This window comes from Ischnura elegans, chromosome 4 (genome assembly GCF_921293095.1).
Source record: "Ischnura elegans chromosome 4, ioIscEleg1.1, whole genome shotgun sequence".
Lineage (NCBI taxonomy): Eukaryota > Metazoa > Arthropoda > Insecta > Odonata > Coenagrionidae > Ischnura > Ischnura elegans.
In genome coordinates this window covers 79612157-79636218 of record NC_060249.1, presented here as the reverse complement: position 1 = coordinate 79636218, position 24062 = coordinate 79612157, and the positions used below count along the sequence as shown (strand labels likewise).

Genomic DNA, 24062 nt, shown 5'->3' with positions numbered 1-24062 from the left:
GGTTGTGAGCAGAACAAGGGAGATTGGGAGGGTATGAGAATAACGGAGCAATCTCTCCTCCAGCTCCCGCTGACCGCACAACGAGCTGACTTCCAAAACATTCGTCATCTAATGATCGAGGCATAATACGCCCCGATAAAAGGACGGAGAAAATTTTCCAGCACGAGAAAAAAATGAAGAAAAAAAATCAAGACCTCAGCCCCTTCCCCAAGAAAAACCACCCGAACCACCAACCCCACCATCATAAGAGAGAGGATTCCGGGGACCGACCTTCACTAGTTTTTTTTCCTCGTGGTACTTCTCCTCCTAGGCGAGAACACGACGTGCACACACGGAAAAAAATTACCCACGCCCACAAGCTCTCCCTCTCATCCCTAAACTGCCCTCAGAAATTCCCCAATCCACGGGGACCCACCTCTCCTCCTATTTGCCCTCAAAGCGATGGATGAGATTCAAAGGGAACGGGCACCGTCTGCTGCCCTATTGGTCTATCCCCCCTCACCCCTATTCCCTCCGTCCTACGCTTCTACACTCCTGTCCGTTTGACCTCCCGCGCCGAATATTGTCCGTCTATATTGGTGTTTCTGTAGTTAACCAAAAGGGCGCCCCATCTTTCTGGCTTCGCCCTCAAACACAAACTCTCTCATACATTATTGATGGCAAGTACATTAGCACAGCGTCTCTAAACAACCGAGTCATTTTTCTCTCTCCACGGACCGCAGGAATAATTCTGGATAGGGACGCCATGGTCGTCTGTTCTAAGCCGCCTCTGCTGCCGCTTCGTCCAATCCTCTCCACGCTTCGAAACGTGCGTACTGACTGATCGGTTGCACGTTTGCGCATACGGTTGCTTGGCCGTCTTTGACTTTTTAACACAGCCGCACCGATGGTAACAGTGTCAAGACGCGTGTACGACAGTAAAGTCATCCGTACACGACATGCGCGTATATCAAGAGCCTCATACATACTCTAATGCCCTTGATCATGTAATGGTCATCAGAGATCCTGGCCGAACAAGTATTAGGCCTATGGTAATGGCGCGAACATCGATCGAAATACCATTTTTCACTCTCTAAATTCTTTTTCAAGTTATAGATATCCGAGTTAAATGTAGCTTAAAATCGATTTTCTCTGCTTCGCAGAGTATAAGTAACGAATGACTTCATTACCGTAGGCTGCAAAAAAGTAAGAGCAGAATGGGAGTATTTTTCTAAGATTTCAATAAAAATGTTAAGGCCTAATTATAGGCAGTCAATCAATTCTAATATATTTAAGACAAAAAGCTCAATTTAAAGTTTAATAAAGAAGGGCTATCAAATTCACGATTTCATTTTTACTGTGCTTGAAGTTGTCTAACGAAGTCTAAATTATATTCCCATTTCGGAAATGAGAAAATATAATCTCAAATTCAATCAACTGCCGTCAGTTCAGTAAACACACGAGGTCTTCGATACATATTCCCTCAAGAATTACGAATCCGTCGCATCTCTTGGTAACCCGAGTCCAGCACTAATTTTTCTTCAACGCTGCCCATTCATCGCGCGCGGAGCAATCGAGGCCGCATTACGACTAATACGAAGCAAGATGGAGGGAACGCGTAACTCACACAACCCGTGATGCCGAAAAGGTTTTCTCACGCGCTCCCAACCAGTCCCTAAATTTCTTAACCGTAAAGAAAAGGCCGTATATTTTTTTTGTTCAGAGCCCCGGAGCCGTGGGTAGCGAACACCGGACGCCTTCACCTTTAACCATCCATCCTTCAACTCCTCAGCCCACTCCCAATCTACTGGCCGGATCCAAACCACCCGAAAATTCTCCGCGTCCTTAAACAGGTAGCTTGCGTGAGGTTATTAGGATGGTCCCATTTTGTGAGTGTGCTATCGTCCCGGTTAAAAAACAGATGAACCTGAGGGGTGGATCGAAACCATAAACCTCCAAATGAAGGGAGAGGAAAGGGGAGCAGAAAGAACATGGAGGCCCCGGCAGCAACATATATTTTCCCGCTTCCCTTTTACCCATTACGGGGGCCCAACCAATCCCATTCTCGCTTCCCTGTCCAGCGAGAGAAGATTTGGGGGGTGGGGGGAAGAGCAAGCGCAGAAAAATCCTTTATCCTCCCTTCTAATCATTTCTGTCCCTCCCGGGTTCACAAAGAAGCCGCCTTCGATACCCACAAGAATTATGCGAAAATGCTAGCATAGGATGGGTAGTGCGGTGTGATGGCGCTGGAGTTGGGTCACTCGTGGGGAGTGAAGAAAAAAAGAAGGGAAAACCGCAACCAAAAACAAATCTGAGAGCCAAGCGTTGAACAGAGATGCGTGGGGCGGGAAGAACCGAGCTTTCGGCACAATGGTTACCAGTGTCCTTGGAATCGTTTAGAAAAAAATAATAATAATTGAATAAAAAATCTAGAAGAATAATAAGAAAGCAATGTGCACCCCCATTGACCACTCTGTCGAAGGGTGATTGGGTGATTAGTGCTCATAACAAGAGAGCATCTATTAAAAAAAATAAAAATCTGCCGAACGTGTTCCTCCAAAAAAATGTCTCCTTTTGCGTACGTAGTAGTGAGGAGGGATAGACCGATGATTGAACCAGAAAACAAATTGGCTAGCGGCAACCGAAAAAGACCTTTCGCTCGATCAAGAGATTAAAAAATTAATGGAAGGGGAGTAGAGACAAAATCAGGGCCATTTTTAGATTTCGGCACACCAAGATCGCTCGTTGCGTTTCAATACTTATGGAGATGAGAGGATGGGAGAGGCTGGAAATGAAGCGAAGGAGGGATTTTTAATTATGTCCCAAGTGTGCGTAAGCAGCACGACCGAGTTGCCGGCGGGGGTTGAAATAGAGGCATCGGAGTCGGAGAAATACACACACGCATCGTTTCAGAGATTTATCATTTATATTAACGATCGAGCGGCTTCGTTTCGGACCCACGATGACGCTGAGGAATACAATGGCCTTAATGGCCCCTAAAAATAAATCTTTCCTCATAAATATTTCATGGAAGCGAGGCGTTCGACTGCGAAATAAAGAGAGGGTTGAATCTGGATTTTTCGGGAATATTTCACTTCTTTCCTCAATGGTGAAAAACAAAAGGATGGTTTCTGCATGATCAAAAAAGCAGTCGAGATGAACACCATATCCATTCTTAGCTAGTGCCTGATGGCAGAAATCTGTGCACACAATTACTAAATAGCGTGCACTTGCTTGTACTCATTGGAAATGTAATGAGGGAGTTAAATGAAATACAATGAGATTTTTCGTTACTCAATAATCACGAGAAAATGATTGCACAACGGCACAGGATCTGCCAACAAGCTGGAGCTTGACGAGGAAACATTTACTGATGGAAATTAAAGAATCCCCAATTGCTCAAGAAGAGTGGAGAGAAACATATTTGTGTGCAGCAAGGAGATCAGGCATCGAACTGAAGATGAATAGCCGATAAATAACCTCACTATTCTCAGAAAATTCAGGCCATCGGGTGATAGGTAGTAGCAGTACGCACAAATATAGCTTTTTACGACATTATTTCTAAAACTCAAGATACATTAACGTGCAGACGCGAGCAGAACTGTGAAAGAGCCGATTCTTGGGAAGGAAGGAGAGATATGGGCAATCGTACGGGAAAAAAACGAGTTAAAATCAAGGGGAATGTGCGATAAACTACGGAAACATAGAAGTCTCCATTTTTTCCCCTAGGAATCAAGTTTTTTCTTCAGCCTTCCAGCCTCCACCCAGATCACATTCTACCTCCCAGCAACGCCGCCAACCCACCGGAAACCTTAAGAGAGCAGATTGGAAATATTCCGCGCACCTGCCACCTTCTTTATACCCCCACAACTCTCCTACGAGTTCTCCTTAGCTGCTCCTCAATTCTCCTTCGCCTTGGACTCGTAAGCGGAAGAAAAAAACAGCCAACTACCAATACAACGGTGGAAGCTCACCTTAAGGACACTCCCTCCTCAAAACCAATCGCCATTCTCCCCTTTTTAAACCAACGCTCCAACAAAACATAGCCATTCCCCTCCTCCCTATCCCGCTAAGACACGCACATATGGTCTCGTGCACAATCGGCACCGAAAAACACTGCTTGATTTACATCCAGCCACCGCCGGCTTTCGACGCCTCCTCAAAAAAAATATCTCACGGCGAAGGTAGGGGGGAGGGAGGACGAGGAGCTATAAAGGGAAAGGGTGAAGTGCAGGCATACTACACGCAGCGTTGTGTGTTCGTCACCGATATCGCACCGCCATAATCGTTTGGTCCCATAAGGGTTTTAGAGTTTTCTCTGATAATAGAAGAGTATTTCATTTTCTTGAAAATTTCATATCATGTCGTTCTGCAACTACCAGACTAAGTGATTCTCAACATAGAGAGATTTCCACATATTGTTATAATTACAGGTAATCCTGCTGATTGGAAGGTATGGGACATCTCGGACAAAATCCACCGAGTTGAATTCGAAATTATACATGAATTTGAAAGAAGGCAGTGCTGTGCCGAGTGGTCTACCCACTTAACTGCAATGCTCTCTTTTCCTCCTCGGCTAATGTAAAACCTTCCCTTTTGACACCGGAAGGGAAATTCCAAACGTAGAAATAGGTCTCGTGGATTTCAATAAAAAAATTTAACAAAAACATTTATCTTACCAAAGCTTGTTAATTACGCTAATCAAGGAGAAATGTCAAAAAACAAATGAGAAAACATTATGAAAACTTCAAGGATGATTTTATTGCTACACGTGCAATCCTCGACGGACCTCTTGAGTCTGAACTTGATACTCCGTCCAAGGAAACCACTCTATTCTCTCCTTTAAAAACGTTCCACCTCCCCTAACCTCGATCTTCCCCTTTCAACCCTGCAATTGTCCCATCCTTTCCACAAGCTCTTGTTCGGGTCCCCAGAAATATTTTCTTTCATCCGAGAGGAAAAAGAAAAAATAACCAAATGAGAAGCCCCTCTGAATGGGGGAATTCTCATGCGTGCACGTGAAGGGAAACTGGAGGAGAAAGAGGAAAGTACAGACGATGAGAATTGAACGTACCTACCGACCCCGGAAAAAGACTCTAACAAGACGTCCTCGATTCTTGAAAATTTCTTCCTTCCACTCCCAACCCAATCCGCACACTATTTCACAGCTGACCTTTTGATCGCGAAATTCCTCCTCCCCCCCGGTTCAACTATTCCAACTACAAAGGTACACTCCCTTAGACCTAGACGAAGCTGAAAACTCAATATCGGAGTACAAAATTTTTTTCTCTCAATAATTGGCGACTAATAATATCGGGACGAAAACCATCGTCTCATAGGAGCCGATGAAAATATAACTATAGGACATAATTATGTATCGACTTGATTAAAAACCGGCTTCCGATTAAATGCTACAATACATCGGATAAGGATGATATACAATATTGTGACATTTTATCGGGCTGCGATTATTCATTAGATGAAATATCACGATATTTATGAAGATATTTTAATGTTAGGCATGGAACGGCATATGAAGATTTCGATTTAAAATCAAATAGGTATCGTAAAATAGATTTAACTCAACATCAGATTCCCTATACATTTCAATATCGTGATATTTTTTAGATATTCCGATACATTTCCTAGACCTCCACCCACCTACTCGCATTCAAAAGCTAGCGAATTTAACTTCTCCCACGGGGAGCGAGCATAGAAAAAGGGAAGGAGAAGAAAAGCAGCGGACCAAAATTACGACGTCACCAATGAGTTCACCTTTCTTGCCCCGTGCGACTGGAATAATAAGCTCTCTAGCATAATAGGAACCAAGGCTGGAGACGTGTCTCTTTGAGAAACTTTTACACGTGCAGGAAATATACAGGCGATGCTGCAAAATTTCACGTAAGTAATTTGGAAGCGATATGCATAGGGAATGAGAGGATTTGGCCTGGAATTTGGCTAAGCTACACGAAAGGCTGATATTGCTGACGAAATTGGGGTCAGGCAAATTTCAGGTTCATTCACCCCTGCACTACAAATATCCGGTAAAAGAAGTCATATAAAATAATGGTAATGATTACTCGAATAATAAATTCAAAAGATGGATTCAGTAGAACGCATTGATTGAAAATAGTAAAAACAGCACAAACTTTATAGATGGTCAGGAAATATTCCAACGTTTGAATTTCATTAAAAAGGGATGAGCTAATATTAGATGCAAGCTAATATATAATGCTAATTATGATGAATACAAACTAATATAGCCTAAACATAACTAATATAGCTATGACCTAATTCTATCATGTTGAAATGGGTGCAACACTTATATTTCTATCTGCCCAGAAGATTCCAGCCAATAACGGAATTATGCCCTAATCATCTCTTCATGTCCTTTTAATTTTGATCCTTATCCTAACTTATTACAAGAATAAAAACTTGACAAGTTGGGTTCATCTCTCTAAAACACAGCGACGTAAAAATACAGCAGTTAGAAAAGAACAACGGTATTTTTACACCGAGGACAAGGGCGATAATATTTGCTGGGGAGTTTATCGAGATTCCTACCGCTGGTGACGCCAATAAAATTCTCTTCCGTATATCAAGAGCAGCATACGACCTAAAGCCCGTTTATGCTCCAGGATAGAGGCGTGGCCTAAAGTGATTCGGCCGTAAAAATGTTCGGAAAGACCACAGATGGACAAGATCAATATCTATCGACTATAATCTCGATCCGTCCGATTAAAAGACCTACCAAATTTTCCATTCAACATGGTATGGACCGATAGCGGTCATAATAAAAGGAAGTCACAAGTCATAGTCCTAATTTTATTCGCCAGGACCGATCGGGAGAAATGACACGCCTATCAATAGTGCGAAATCAACAAAATTTTCGAATGTTGAGACCATAAAAACGACGTACAAAATATAATAAGTCCTCGAGGCGAGATGATCTCCGTTCAAACAACAGCATGCCCCAACTAATTTTATGTCAGGCCAGGAACATTAAGGTGATGTAAAATATTGCCGCAGAAATACACTAACATTATGATAGTAGGATTCTATCACGGCTGAAGATGGATCTGATAATATACTAACAAATAAAAGATCATGAAAATGCACATGGGTGTACGTACTCTTTTTTTCTGAACAGACGGCACTGGATCTCCATGTATGAAAGATGGCCTTTTGGGTTCATGTTTATTCAATACCATCAACCAGTGGAAGGGGTCAGTGGGAAGATTGGAGGAGGGGTTAAAATGCAGGGATTGAAAGGCAAATATTTGATGGAGAAGGAAGGTGGAGGCGATGGGAAGGATGAATAACCAACCTCCACGCACTCCCTTCCCCATCGGCTATCGAATTACGGAATCGCGATAATCACCAACCATTCGATGAGGCCGGTCAACCCTTTCTTGCTCGCGCCCCGGTTAATAAAGAAGCGTATGACAAAAAAATACACACACACGGCGGAGGAGGGGATAGGTTGGTACTACAGCTGGCGTCAATCCCACTCCTCATGTTCGACTTCTGCTAGAATGTGATTTTTTCAACATTCACAGCCTCTCGTCCTTGTATCTTTTTTCACTCCTTCTCTCCCATTGCTTGCTTCGACAACGTACACATACACGAGCGAATGAAATTGAGGGTCGAAAGAGCAGGAGAAATGGTGTTTAGGGGAGGAAGGGAGAAGATAGGGGGAGGAGCTGAGATATTGGATGCTTCGGACGAGGATGCAGGAAAAAGGAAAAAAAATATGTAACACACTCCTCCTCTCCCGTGAGTAAATAATTTTTTTTCGGGCCGGGTCATAAAGTATGGCGTTGATACACCGGAGCAGCTGGCATGGACTCATTTTGTTATACAAATGCGATACACTCTTGACAAATCATTAAGATAGCGTGTAGCGGAAGGTGGCGATGACAGAAGATGGGAAAAAAACCGAAGAGAAGGGCGAAACCGAACGACACAGAATTCGGTGAGCGCTCTTCATTCGAATCAACGAGGAAAATAGTACTACTTCAGAAGGCAGTTGAGAAAAGCCGATTTCGTTCCAAAGCCTGATAAGTGTTTATCCATTACGATAACCCAATGGAGGAGAGCACGAGGATTCGGAGATAATAAATAACGGCGAAATACGGAGAGGACCCGATGCATGAGGATACAATACAAGCGACCACGCGCCGTATCCCAAACATTGAGGATGAGGGCGCTTTCGGGGTCGTTCCGTTATTCCTGCGACAACTCGAAGGGAGGAGTTGGAGAAATCGAATGAATGAGCCATCATTGATTTGGGGACAAAGAGCGGGCAGAACACACATACACCCAGCACAAACAGAAGCACAGGCTGGGGCATCCTTCGATCTCGTTCTTGAGTCATAGTGTACAGTAAGGTTTGAGGTTAAAGCTCAGAAAATCTGCGGGAGAAAATTTATACGTGAAACATAGCCTGAGAAATAGTGTTCAACCCAATGCAAATGTACACAAGGTGTAGCTAATCATGAATACTAATAATTCAATAACATTTAGATTCCTAACAAGGACGTGAGTGTAAGGGCTGACTACAAACCAAACAACATTATAAACACCTGGCATTGACTTGTTTAAAAACATTGCAATTACGGTGAAAACAGAAGAATTAGTTGCATTGAATGAGTAAAAACATCGAAAACATGTGGAATTACCGAAATAACAGGGAGGTTACTGAAGCAACCCATCAAACACGTGGATATTTTGTGAATATTAACAACCCAGCCAACGAGAAAAATCAATAAATAACTACCGTAGAATGATTTGAGATGATATGCATAGCTCATATTATTGCTTGTTACTCAGGATTATAATTGAGAATAACTAATGTTTAAAAATATAATCAGTTTTGCCATACCTTGCTGCTGACATTTTTGACGTCATTTTCGATATTTTCAGAACACTCACTCGTAAACGTTATGGACACTTTACCCGATTAGGAAACTAACTCAGAGTTAAAATAAATGCAGAGAAATAAAACATTTTAATTATACATTGCCTAAAATTTTGAGACTGCTTTATCTACCATGAAGAAATTCTAACCTGATTCGGGATGATCCTTATGAATGGAATACAGAGCAGGAGTGTTATATATTTATACCGCTATCACAGAACATTTCCTGGAATCGGCATGAGAAAGGAAATTTGCCATCTGCCACACAACTCAAGTTTCTAATTTCCTCTCGCTGAATGAACAATTGAAAGGCACTGAAAACTATCTCCATTTTTATTTATCCTCTTCCATCTAGAATATAACTACTGTGCCTTTCTGGTGGGCCATTCGAGAAGTAGATCTTCCTTAGTGTTTTTTTTTTCATTTTTCGCCATTCGTTTGTCCGAAGCCATTTCCGAACCCTACAATCGAATACATGAATGAGGAAAATATCCGCCCAAGGCGAGCACGAGGAATTTCGTCTGGGTGATTGGGTCTCCTGATTGGTGGAACGCAGGACTCGGAAAGTGGCTTCCGGCGCTTTCGAAATATTTCCATCAGAATGCGATTTCCGTCGTTCGGGCGAAGTGGGGGACCGTCGGCCGGCGTACAGATATTAAAAAAGGAAGATTATCAGGGAATGGAGTTTCAAGCAGGAATTGAAAGATATATGAGTATTTATATGTGTGCTTATATAAAAATATGTGTGTATGTATGTGCGGGCATGATATGGGTATGAATAGAAAAGCACAAATTACAAAAGCTTAACATCGATACGCTCAAAAAATAAAAATTCGGACCAGTAAGTTCGTGGTTCACGGTAAGCCTTGAGAATTCACACAGTATTTTCCAGTGCTTCGAATTTTGTTTTCATTTACTGGCATATTATCAATCCAGAGTTGGAGCCTACAGATAATGTAAACGTCTCCATATATCTCTCAATCTAAAAATAACGCCCACAGCAGCTTAAATTTTACAACAAGCTTGATAATTCATGTACTCCGCTCAAGTATCACTTTTCCACTCATACCGATAAAATTAAGACAGCAAGCTCGGAATATAAGGTAAATCCAATCCCGAATTATGGATCAAACCAAAATCCGAGAGCTGAAAGATTTATAATCACCAAATGAGCGTGAAGATCGGCTTGAATCTCATTCTAATCGCGGAATATTATGCTTCGTGATAACAATTAACAGAAAGGGCGGCCTATGTAAGACTCAGCTCGTGCACTAGTGGGTTTAACAACGAAATTTTACGAATTAACTGATAATAATGCAACGGAACAGAGAGACAGGAAATTTAAACACGCTACACTATTACCCGATGAGGAACCTCCATGGTCAAATTTAAGCGAACAAATACAATGCGATCATGAAGAAAAATTCTCAAGCGTATCGAGGATAGCAACTATCTTTGAAATATAAATATCCATTAGAAACACGTAGGAGATTTTTTTCCAATCTAAACGACCTGAATGAGTTGTCATCCTGAAATATTATGCAGGGCCCAAACGCGTATTCTCGGAATGAGAGGTACATATTCTACCCCCAAGGCCAAAATCCCCCAAAAATAAAGCATTTCCGAGAGCGACGTCAGATATTTTAGTCACTTATTAAAAGCTGTGCGGAGTAAAAAAAAAAAAATAATGGCCTTATCGACCGTATCTTAACAAGGTATACCTATGGAAGACAAACGACCCCAACTATAAAAGGGGGAGATGACGCGCCTGAAAGCATAAAAAAGCATATGAGCACTACTCGGGAGGTAAGGCAGATGAGAGCGGAGGATGGAGAGAGAGGAGGGGGTGAGAGCGGGGTAGAGATGGAGGGGGAAGTTCACGGGGCGAGAAGGAGAGGGAATGGCGAGAGGAAAACACGCAAAGGGCGAATCCAAGCTCATTACCGAACATTCCAAAGACTGAATAAATCAATCCGATGACCAAGCGAACGCTCGCCGCATTGGTATCGCACTAATTAACTCCAATCGGCAATAAACATTGAGCCATTTCACCCTTCTTAAATTATACACTCCTGGAACGGCGGCCACACCCTTGACACCTCATTGAAAACATGATTGGAGGGAACTCTGGTGCGGCAGGAAAGAGGAAGGAAAGGGAGAGGGTTGGGTGGGAGGCCGTGGCAAGCGAAAGGGATGACTGCAGCCAAAGCGCCAGGACTGTGGGAGAGAAGAGAATGGAGATTGGGGAGGGGAAGACTTGTTGAGGAATAGTGACCAATCAATAAGGATGCCCCGCCGTACAAGAATCGAGCAAGATCAGGGAGCCGGCCGGCATGGATTGAAATACGGCACGGGCTTGAGTCAGGCGCGAGGATATGGCAAAAACCGCGCGGCGAGGAAATAATAATGGCCGAGGTTAACAATGAAAAAGCCGAATTTTAATTGCCGAATGGAAATGAGATTTGGAAAGGCGAGATTTATGCGGAGGAAGAAAAAAAGATAATTTCCTGCGGCAGGAAAAGACTCTTCCTCGTGTCTCTAACTCACGGTGATATAAAAGATTGTATACGCAGGGATACACGATATTAATTTCATAGCAGAAAATAAAAGTCGATACAACGATCTACTATCTTAGTGCGATTTCTATTACGCGTAAAACTTCTCACATATTCACCTCTTCAGCGGAATACTAAAAAAATTCTGCGCGATTAGTTTCAAGGAAATATCGTACACAATGTTCACGGGATTCATTTACCAGAAAAATATTCAGTTTAACACACCGTCTTTTATCGTAATTTCTTAAAATTCTTCGGCAACCACCTCTATAATACAATAGTAAATACATTCTATATGAATGGCAAAGAAGTAAAATCGACAGAGGTAGAAATGCACTCCTGAGCAGAGTAAATCATATTCTTGCCGCGAAGAATGCAGAACGAAACTGGGATTAAATGCAACAAGTAGTTCAGTATCGTCCATGAGGAATAGCGACCCGAAGCTTCTCAGAATTTCGAAAAAAACCTATGAATAATACAACGAAATATCAATTACAGCTCTCCATGAGCTGAAGTTAGTCCGCATTATTGCTTACTACTCCGTCTGGCAGGGGAAGATAAGAAAAACTTCAAAAGAAGACAAACCAGCACTTCAGCTCAATTTTAATTTATCCTCGACGCGGAAAATCGCGAGGCTAGCAAAACAAAAGAACATCACCGGAAGGTTAAAACTACAGCGAATTGAAACTTGGCCAGATACGATTTGGCGGAACTTTAACGGCACAGTTCGCTTCCTCTCAAACTTGCATGACTCGCTCTCGCGAATCGGATACACTCCTGAGAGAACTCCCGATGGAAAGAGAAAAAAAAGAAAAGCACTTCGCGCTTCGGGATGAAATATCAATGATCAGCGACGGATCCAGCGGTGCGGGGAACCAAAAATCAATATCAACCGACGGAACATAAGGAGTAAAAACAAGCGAGCGGGCAACCAGGAAGGAAAAGAGGAACTCGGCTGAAACAATATTACCGCGGAATCGTAAAAAGACGACGCCTCAGCGCGGCTTATAGAGATAGAGCGAGCTAGGGAGGGCGTTCGCTAGAGAAAAGAGAGATCAATGAACGTGGGAAAAAAACCAACTGGGAAGTGGAGGGAAAGGGAAAAAAAAGAGTTGCGAGGGAGGTGGAGGAGGCAGATTATAACAGGGAGGAAGGAGAGAGAGAGAGAGCATAAAGTAAGAAAGGAGGAGGTAGAAAGGTTAGGGGTCAACAAAAACCAAATTCCCCCTCCCTCCATCCCCCGACTACATTCACGGTCGGAGCACGTCCAAGAGCTTAGCTCAGGCCGACTTCACGGGCGCGCTTCAAGCCAAGTGGAGAAAGAGGAAGGAGATGGGGCAGATATGCGAGACCCCAGGAGGAGGAGTGAGTCCATCGTCGAAGGCTGGGGCCGGGTGAGGTGCTAATTAGGAAGGGGATGGTAGAGAGGCAACCGGCCGGAGACCGACCAGCATTCGCCGCCGCCTCATAGATAGGACGCTGGGCAGGGGGGGCCAATGAAATAAAATGTCACGCTCAAAATTCCAAGATTTTTCCAGACTCCAATCAAAATATTCCAGTGATCCATAATATGTGTTACAAGCAAATTCAATTCCAATACAGATGATCTCTCACTCGTGTATTCAACAGTGATTTTAAAATGCTCTTATTTATACTGTACATTTTGATAATCCTTTTTAAAAATAATTTTGCTATGTTCACTATTATCAAATGCCGAATGTATTTGACCAATAATGCTGCGGTAAAGAATAAAATGCATGTCTATTGTGGGAACCTAACATGTCCACACGACATTTCTGGCCATGGTTTGATGTTGTGAGACAAGAGGAAAATAACTATTAATTTAGAAAAATATTGAGATAATTGCAACTAATTTATTAATTCAAACATTGAAAGTGTAATAAATACTGGTGAAAATTATTTTGAAAGTAATCTAAACCAGTAACTAAGTTGCGCTTATTCAAACTTACCCGATTGAAGGGCTCTCTTTTTTTTATAAAAAGCGATCGAACATGTACTAATCTCCTAAAAGGGACCTGTGAAATAACACGGTTAGCGCGTCTGGACCCCTCATCGCATCCCATGCCTCTCGTTGAAAATAGCGGCGTTATTGGCCCAGGCTTCATGCTATAGTCGCAGATAAAACGTGACTCCAACTTTCAGCAAACAACGAATTTAACATGGTTAATAGTTTAAAGTGTAATGGAAACGGGTGAAAATTACCTAATATATAACGATTACAATTAAAACTAAGCTTAAATTAAACGGATACCAAAAAACACAAGTAATACCAACAATAATTGCCGATGACTAAGCATACGTAAACTCGGTTATCGCACTGAAAGTCCCCCAAAACTGACCGGAAGAGGATGGGGCATTTGAGCAAGGCTTTCCCTCCTGGGAGGGCCCTGAGAAACAACGCGATTAGCGCGCCTTGGATACCACACCCCAGGCTATGAGAGGGCAATTGGACGGAGGGAGGAGCTGGAGAGGAGGAGTCTTGAGGCTGTGGACAGTTTTACCGGGAAGGAGGGTTCGACGGTGCGGATGGTCAAAGGCCAAGCCCTACTATGTAGTGACTCATTCCATGGGCACACACTTCCCGATGCGAGGTGGGAAATTTTCTTTCTTCCCGATCCCCTTAGCCAATACTTTCCCAGGCAATAAGGTCTGGGCGGCGCGAAATGAGGCGGGCTCGTGAAGAATGGGGAAATCAGGGAGGGTTCGGTGTGAGGGTAAGAAAGGGCGGAAACTTAAAGGAAGGGATTGTGGAAGGAAATACGTGCCGCATGACATCGTCTCATCGGGAGCGGAACGAAGCGGGGATAAGGAGGAAAAGGACAGGGTGCAACACGCATGCTCTGACCTGCAAGGCATAATAAATTGGGTTCTTCCCGGTAGAAATTTGGGGAAGGGGTTCCAGAAGGCACCTAGCTCAGAGAGAGAGAGAGAGAGAGAGAGAGAGAGAGTGTGTGTAGCGAGTTGAAAAGTAATGCTAAACAGAAGCGATATCACCAAATTCAAGGTCGGAGATGTCATCACGAATCATAGATCAAGGATCCCTTCTGAAGCGAAAACTGCTGAAAGTTTTCGTATCTGATCAACCATTTAGCAATTGAAGCCATAATTTCCACATCAGCGCAACTCCATTGAGCAAAGCTTAGAGACTTTCACTCTAAATCTTCAAAAACTACAAATGCTTTGACGAAGACTTTTTCCCAATAGTAGCCGTAGTACCCCAAAAATATACTTAAAAACTGTCCACACAAAATTCATGGCAAGGGGACTCGTGTTGCTTTTGCATTCTTGGTTTCTGTTGACGTAGACTTTTAACCAAATATTTTTCAAGATTGTTTTGAGTGACATAAACACATTAAATAGGACATTTGAGGGTATATCACTGACTACAATACGCAACCGCGTGAATTAGGATTATTTAAAGCTAAGGGAGCAAGAAAAGGGGTATTTCCCATGCTAAATAAGTAAAAATATACGCTGCAGAGATACATACGAAGACAATTACACGCATGGACGATGACCTTGGATACAACCTGCGCAAAAGGTTGAGACCAGAGTAATAAAAATAAACAGAAAAACGTTGATTATAATTTCAACTTTGATTAGCTCATGTAGATGGCTGATTGTGAGACGAAAGTTGAATGTATGCTTAAAAGGAACATGCCTAGTAAAAAGAAGGTGCAGGCGAAATCGAACGAAATAGAAAAGTAGATCATAGTGCAATCGATGCATTTGACTGATAAAATCCGGAAACTTTTGCCGAGTTGGCGAATAGCTAAAAAAATACTGAATAAATAATTACTAAAGCAGAAACTATGAAGCATCAAGCATCTTATCCATCAACCAGGATAAAAGTTCAATGTTTTTAAATTTCAATTTTGGCTTGTCAAATAATGTTTGAGGCAATCAACGAATTCGTAAACATCATGATAAGGGCTATAATATGCTAAAGAATGTTAACGACCCCAATGAAACCCAACTGGCTGCCGTGGAGTTTCTCAAATATGCGAAGGCCACACGCATGCTAAAACGAGTTTCTCAAAGTCGCTCAGAGATGGCGCATATGATTCCAGCAGCAATGGCAGGTACACGCTTGGGGCAATAGTAGCGGAGGATATTGAGGTGATTCATACGCAGTTATTAGAGAAAGATATTACAACTAACAGCTGGGATATGAAATAGTAACACTTACCCCTGGGGTGTTGGCCTGAGGACCATATGGATATCTCGTCCAGTCTAAGGAATTTTCAGTCGTCGTATCCAGAAGAACCACTGTAAAGAGAAATAAATAACAATTAGTATAAGATTGTAAGCTAAAACATATATATTCAGCAATAAACATTGAAAAATTGAAAAAGGCTTAGGACTGAATTCCAAGTGTGCGAAATTAAAAATTCTACACTTGCATCGTTCCCTGCATTAGGAATGTAGAACATTTTAACAATTCACTTCGGAGATCACAGGATGACTTAAAAGGCCAAGAATTAGGCTTCAGAGAAAAAAAGCATTTTTCTCTAATCACCAAAATATAAACCTAAATAAACGATTTTTAAAAGCGTAACTGAGAATTTAAAGCATGAGCTGTAATTAGGTAGTTTAAACGCACGAATATTCTGTTGCTACGCTCCAGGTTTCATTAGAAGTTCTCATCCATCACCGCAACTTATCCTTCAGTTTCATACTGAAGAAAACAATTTTATAATCCTTTCAAAGAAGGGTCATAAGTAAAAACCGTGTGTAATACGGATAACGAAAGTTCATCAATATCAAAATTTCTAAAAGACAATACTTCGTTCCTGACATTACCTATCATATTCATCGTGCTAAAATAAAGCTATTTGGTTCACAAGCAACGAAAATGATTGGAGAATATATTATCTTACATTTAACAAGGATTGCATGATTACGTCATTAAATAAGGAAGACTGTTATTAATTGCCTCATTATATGCAACAAAAACCAGAAACTAAAACATTCTATCAATCATACTGGGATGATGAATCTCCAGGAAGAAAAACCACGAACAACAATGGCACCTGGTAATCATCCAAGAGATGCTCATTTCATATTCCTCCTGAAAAGGTGCATTACCATAATTCCTTGTATTATACAGTTGCTTGTGAAAATAGGCCATCAATTTACGAAAGGAACGGAGTTTCATAGGGATTGCAAAGCATAAAAAATCTTCCTCAAATTACGGGTGATTATGCGGAGATCGATGATGAATTAAAACTTGAATAATTTATTCACGTACCGGCTCTCATGTCAATTTTCCAAGAAATACGCAAATTATTTCAAAATTACAGAATACTCTTGAGCCCAAGAAGATGAAGGATGAAAAAAAACATATATACAGAGATGCTCCAGAGTGATCTCAGGAACTTGGAAAACTGCCTCATGACCTCATAGTCTAGAAGAATAGATCATGGGCTTAGAGGAATATAAGGAGAGAGGATTCGAATGAATTACTCCTAACACTTTGTTTGCGTCCAAAATAACAGAACTTGAGGATTTCGAAATTATGCGACTTATGAAGACAGCAGAATCCGGATTAACATAGCAACAGGTAGAAACAATGGAATAGATATTTGTATGCTGAATAGGAATATAAGGAAATAGTAATTATCTTATGATTTTTTGAGAATTTAACTGCAAGGAAATATTGACGATGTAAGCAGAGGTTCTGGCTTAACACATTGAATCGACCAACTTTTCCGCGTAGCTTCCACGAGAAACTATAGATCAATCAGCTTTTTGCTCAAATTCTATTACTGTGCATCATTATAAATCACATACGCGAATTTGAGTGGCAGCAGTAGGATTAATGGAAAGTACATTTGGCTTTGGTTTCACACTCCTCAAATTTAGGGGTGGAGACGGCCGGCTTTGGCACACCTGTGTAGCGAAAGAGCAGGCCGACGAAAAGAGCCAAGCGCCGGGAGAAGAGGCACAATGGAAGATATCGGGATGGAAGACAGGAGGGAAAAGGCAAGAACCATTTCACAGACTCCGCCAGCCCTGCAAAAAGAGGCCGAAAGGAGGCAAAAGCATTGACACTCCTTTTGAGACGGGCAAGATGGCGAAGGGAGGCAGAGAGAGCTTACAAAGTGTTCAAGATTCTCTTCTTGCGGTTGGCAAACCTGTCTTGCCGTCTTCAAAACAACTCCGAAGAGGATTAGAACGTTTGGAATGGCAAAATGTGGATGAGAGCGGAAGAGGAAACGGAATGAAGGCGGGTGGAAAGTCTGAAATAAAAGACGTGGAAGAGAGAGAAAGAGAAGGATATGGAGAGAGCAAAGAGAAGAGACTTACGAGGAAGAATAAGAGTAGTGGGGTGGGCCAAAGGCGAACTCGAACAGATGGGTGCTATGCTGTGAAGGGAGGAATGGGGAAGGGGTGGGGAGGAGAAGGGAGATGGATGTCGTAGTGGAATGGGGAGTGAAGGGGATGGGGGAAGGGTATTGAGAGAGGCAGGAGTCTCTGAGGAAGACGTAGGACAGGTAAACTTTGCAAGAAGGGAGGTGAGGAAGGGACGGAAGAAAAATTGCACGGAGTACCTGTTTTTGTATAAAGATACTCGAGCGTTTTAAATGGGAGGGTTCCGGCCGGAATGAATTCTACCCGATCCAGTCTAGAACAGTCCGCCCCTCCGACGATACCTTGAGCCGATCAGGGGAAACTGCTCCTTAATATTTTTTTCGTGTATTCCGTGAAACATATTTACCCTCTTCCTATTTTCAGAAAAAAAGGTATCAGTTTACTCCCTATAATTACCTATGACGAGCCTCTTCGGGTTCAACAGATTGCAGATATTGGGAAGAGGAAAATTCAGGTTTTCTTTACAACTAAACGTTTCAGTCTAAGAGGTCAAATTTACTGACATCACGGGTGAAGTTCCCTAGAATTCATGGAACCGAGGAGAGAAAAAAGGTTGTGAACTTAAAAGACAAGGTTAATACCTTAGATAAGGGGAGTGACACCATAATTCGTTATGAAACTGACAAAAAAAAGGTTTAGGTAGAAAGTAAAAAAGGTAATAATTGAGTAATAGCCTTAAATACACTTTTTTAATGCACCGTTTAACAGAACTAGATATGAGAGAAACCAGAAAAAACAGCTCACGGCAAAAAAAGAATTCATTGAAAGCATAAAAGGCACGCTACATCAGATGTTCTCTGATGTTACGGGATGCACCAACGATAAAAAAGTATTCCAACAGAATGAATACATCTAATATCAGGGTGGAATGAAGAAATATAAAATATCTATAAACCTTGAGCTAAAACATCTGGATTCGGCGACATCGCAAGGCCACACTCGCTCCAGTTTACCCTAATTCTTTTCTTGAGGAATCTCGATGAAAAATTCAAGAAAGACCAATGGAAGATTCCGACAGAAACAAAATCGCCCAGCCCTAATTAGGGAATGCGGATTGCGGATTCCACATCACCCACAATCGCTCTCGAATTACAACATTCAAAGCCGCTTCAAGGCTCTCTCGTTCCAGCAACAACCTCAATTCACACCCGCAGGTGATGGATGACGATGTGGACCAGGTCTGCATTTAAGGCTAGAGAGCCTGAGCCACGGCAATTAGTTGACGAGCGACGGAGAGGGAAGAGGAGGGAACCAGACGGAACATGGATGAATAAATCAGGGCGCGCAGAGGCACAGTCGGGCAGTCGGAGAATCAACATAAACAGTTATTTGGCGAATGCGGCGGAACAGGACGCTCCGAATGCCCCGAATTCAAATTCTCTCCCGGATTGCAAAACCCTGTTACGGAGCGGAGGGGTCGCAAATCAAGACGTCCCCCTCCTATACCGAAAAACAATCCGGCCAACCACCGAGGGGACCACCAGCATCCACGAAACTGCAAAGAGAGATCACTTGGCGAGGAGCGAGGGAGGGGAGGAAGGGTTCATGAATATGTTTCCTTTATTTTCCGCGCGCAACAACCGTCCCCGCGACGGGCCCTTTTAGAAGAGGCATTGAAGTTAAAAAGAAAGAGATCTTCACCAATCGCGGTTTCTTGGCAAGGACGAAAAAATGACCAGAGGAACCAGTTGCAAAGGGAAGGGGGTGGACGGGAGGGAAGGAATCGAAGTAGGATAATGGAGATGGGAGCAGGAATGGCAGAAATGCTAAGGAGATTGTGGGAGGCGACGAGAATATCGAGTGAAGACGAGGAAGACGGGGAGACAAGACTGAGAGGGAAGATCGGGAGCAGATGTTTCAAGATCGAAAATTGGATGCAATATTTAAGCTCCTTGAATCAGGGTTGTTACAACATTCCAGAATTAAAATCCTCTGACTTTTCCCAATGAAATTCAGTAAAGAATGCGATTTATAAAATACGGACTTATCGTAATATAAAAGGTAGTATTCAAGTAAAACCTACACCCGGCTACTAATGAAAGCTAAGAAGAGCAAACAACGTAAATCTACCATCAAGTGAATGACTAACTTAGCGTCCCACTTAGTCGAAAAATTAATCCGCATTTAGCGTTGAAATTTTCATGGAAAAGTATACTTAATCTACATTAAATCTCACGTAATTTAGTTGATCTCACACATCTATCAATTATACCCAACAATAGAAAAATATCCAAAGTTCACAAAAACTGATCTCTTTCACCAACAGGAATATGGCTTTTGAACTATGCACGCTTTATTTGCTTAAAAATATTCAGAGTGAGAAAATATTCTCATTCAGCAACTGTAAGGAGATAAAATTCCCCACCTTATTAGATTATTTTAAATCTGTATTGCAAATAAACCTAAAACTTTGCATTAGTAAAACGACAAATACGGTGACTATTACATGTACGTGCAGTAAATCAGGTTTTACATTTATTTACCTTTTCGATTTAGCAAAACTAGAACGGGAGAGAGTGTAAAATATTGTGATTATTTGTATGATATTTAGCGCCACATTGGATAAGGAGAGATAGCGAGGAAAGAGTAGGAACAGGGTAGGTGAATGGATTTTTCGGTGCGGTGCAGAGAGCGGGCGAGAACAAGGGAGCGTCGGCTTGAGGTACATACGCGGCGGAAGCATGGGCGCGGAGGTGGCGTTAACAAGAGAGGGGGTGGGGGGAGGAGCGAGGGTCGGAGAGGTATGCGTTTGGCAACTGTTGCTGAAGGGAGGAAAGAATCGAGAGGAGGGGTGGGAGGATAAAGAGGAAGGGGGAGTGATTAGGGAAGGAAGGGTGGGGGAAGCGAGATGATTTACCTTAGCTAGAGGGGGTGGGGTGTAGTGGGTGGGACTAGAGAGCATTGTGACGACATTATTGTTGTCGGATGAATAGGATGCGACAAAATAGGCCCTATTTGAGTTGAATACTACCATGGTGGGAGAATAATAAGTTGGAAAAACACCACAAAATTTGTGTGGAAAATTACGAAGCAATTAGGTACTTCCCCAATCACGTAAACAGTAAGGTACTTTTCTGCAAGATATTATTCGTTTGAAATAACGTAAAATGTGTCGGTAAAAAATAAAATATCCAGAATAAAATCATAACAATACGAATGAATAAAGTATCAACAAAGTGAGGATTGAGTATCTACAATGAATTATACCACCAAAACCTACAAGAAGGCTGCTATATATTAATGATTACCGATTTCTTGTGTCTCATTAGTTTCAAAACAAAAGCCAATCGGGGGATGAAAAATCTTAATATACTCCCTTGTAGCGCGCGCAAAATACCCTGCTTCCATAAAAAATTCTCCTATAAAATTTAACAACTCTCAAAGAAATCGCTTACAAATACCTGGGACGCTAAGAATAAAATTATTTTTAATTACTAAACTTTAAAAAAATAACAAATGAATCCTTCCGATCGTGGCTTTGTCAAAATATACTCCTCATTTCAGATTTGTAGGGGTATAATAAAACCACGAGTCTAACCTATATTTCTTTAGGATAAAATCTTACGTCGTATCAATTCAATCCGACAATGATCCGTACGTCCTAGTTTCTACTGGTGAAATATACCAAGAATTCCTAAAAACTATATAACCCACCCGATTACCCTCAGATCTTTTTAAAATTTAAATAAAGCATATTTCGCGGCATTCTTTGGAATTTCATTGAGCTCTCGTAGATTTAATCTTCCGTCTGCGGCATCCGAGTGCTTGAAACATTTAGCTGAAGGTGTCGGAAAAAGAAGAGTAAACTTTGTGGAATGGAAAGGACTGAGTTGAAAATGGGGCAGAATAAAGAGGACACGAGAAGTGAAAGGTGTGAGGGAGGAAGAGAGGGTAAAGGAACAAGGGTGAAGGCGGAAGACAACAAAACTAAAAGGATTGGTTTGAGGCGCGTTGAGATTGGAAAAATTCCGCACAGGAGAGAGAGAGAGGGAGAAGAAAAAAAAACTACTCCCACCCAACATCTAGACTTGTTTGCTCCTTTTCCACCTTCGCGTTGGGAGAGAGAAAAGAGGGGGTGGTTTTCTAGATGGAGCGAAACCTGAGGGGTTGGGAGGAGGGGTTGGCAGCCCTTAGGGGAGGGGTTGGAGCAAGTGCGGAGGGGATGTAGAGGGGGAAGAAAGCAAGGGAAGATGTTCGGAAGGTGGGGCGGGGGGTGGGAGAGCACAGAAGCGTTAAGACAAAACCTGATACACTCGTATGTACATTCCCATCCTCCCGTCTTCTCTTTGGTGGCTCCTACCCCAACTCCGCTCACCTCCTTAAAAGCTCTTTTAAGGCGGGTTCGAAAAAAATATATGTATATGCACACACACACATACACGAGAAAAAAAATTAAAGGGAAAAATAAAAAAAGGGAGCTAACGAACGCGCTTGACCCTGCGAAGTTAATCAACGCAAAATAAATGCCTTCCCATCGCGTGGAATGGAATTTAACAAGACGATTATAGCGAAAAAGTTTTTACTGGGTCGGTTGCAATTATCAGTGGAAAGTAATGCCGATGGGAAAAAAAAGGAATGTGAAGACATCTGCGAACAACCGAGCGTTGTCTGCTGGGGGATCCGGAAAATTCTTATTTTATTCCGTTAGAGCTAAAATTCATGTTTCAATTTGAAGTCCACTGGGCGCAAGCATACAGCATGTTGATTTTCAAATAAGGCGATTATTTTTATTTCATTTGTTTCCCACTTCCCTGAAAACATCAACAGCGGTTTTTTACAATGAGGGTTCCAGCATTAACCTAGTATAATACAAAAATCTATGCCCTGAATAGGGACCATCTACCCGGATGGGATTCAAACCCACGACCAATGGTTTGGCAAGCGAGGACTTTACCCCTGTCACCGAGGCAGGCAATATTTTAATTTATGTTATAATATTCAACAAAGCATTCTCAATACATTGCTCAACGCCAAATAGTATCTTTCTGTTCGTTGGAACATTCCACGTTATTTTCTCTACAACCTCTTATCGTTGCAACAAAAACCGTATCAATCTTTACTCGGCAAGAATAAATTGTAAATGTATGAGAGGATGCTCAAGAGATTTTTATAACTGTCATTTGAGAGTTTAAGATCAACTCTAGCACACATTCACATTATCAGAACCTTTTACTAACGCATCATGAAAATAGAAGCATAAAACATAACCAATCCTGAGATCTGTTGCCTCATCAATCCTCCTTTTGCAATTCACCCGACAGACACCTAACCGACATGAGCACCCCTTTTTTCATAAAAACACTGCCGCCTCACTCCGATTAACTTACATGGAAATGATGTGTAAAGAACACTAGTAATTTTTCACAAGCTTGAAGGCAAGAAGCGTTTAAGCATGAATACCGCCTCGTCATTTCCACGTCCCATGCATTTCGTACACTATTTTTTTTCCTCTGAGCAAGACGGTTAACTTTTTTGCCCAGGGAGGAAAATAGTACGTACCCAGAGCTCAACACGGTCTGGAGCAGGAGCAAAAGGAGGAATACTTTTCCAGAAAAATCTAAGATAAGAAATAACTAAGCTGAAACAATACTCGTGTTACTATTAGGGTTACGAAGATTCTCGCGCCATATAAAACGGAAAAAATAAATGAAACTGCCCATGCCCATCAACCAAGAAAGACTAATATATGTACATACGTACGTCGCGGTGAATAATGTTGAAAAGTTGTTCTCAATTACGACCGCGGAGGGAATTCCCGATAAAAATGTATTGTTATCTGGAGGCGGTTTGGAAAATTACACCCCTCATGTACGAGAGAAGAACATGGGGCGGCAAATGCGGTAATTTGCACTTACTCGCAACTTGAAAGCAGTATTTTCCCAAGCACCCGACCGACTCCTCCCCCTGGGCATCGCTTTTATTCGCGACGCGAAACGAAGGGGAGAAAACTTGCAAGCGTCCACAATCCCACGTTTCGATTGCATCGACATCACGTGCAATATATGCCCGCAAAGGGAAAATTAAGACATCATATGCATGGAAGCAGGAAAGATGGGAGACCGGCGAAGTGGGGGACTATATTTTGCGGCGCGGTTGCACTCGAGGTGAAAACTTGAGCGAAACGATGAGCTGGATAAAGGCCGCATAACTCCTTGACTGATAAAATTGTGAGTTTATTGCATAGCCTCGAGGTTCGTCCACATGATGCAGAT

General features: G+C 42.1%; 1 protein-coding gene across 7 annotated transcripts in view; it reads right to left on the bottom strand.

Moving 5' to 3' along the window:
* LOC124157693 (ephrin type-B receptor 1-B) overlaps window positions 1-24062 on the bottom strand; it is a 714333-nt gene that overhangs the window by 148715 nt on the left and 541556 nt on the right. For all 7 annotated transcript variants that reach the window (XM_046532636.1, XM_046532632.1, XM_046532635.1 and 4 more), the window contains exon 3: window positions 15665-15744. In XM_046532636.1, the coding sequence (XP_046388592.1) occupies window positions 15665-15744 (80 nt within the window). The remainder of the gene's footprint in view (window positions 1-15664; window positions 15745-24062) is intronic.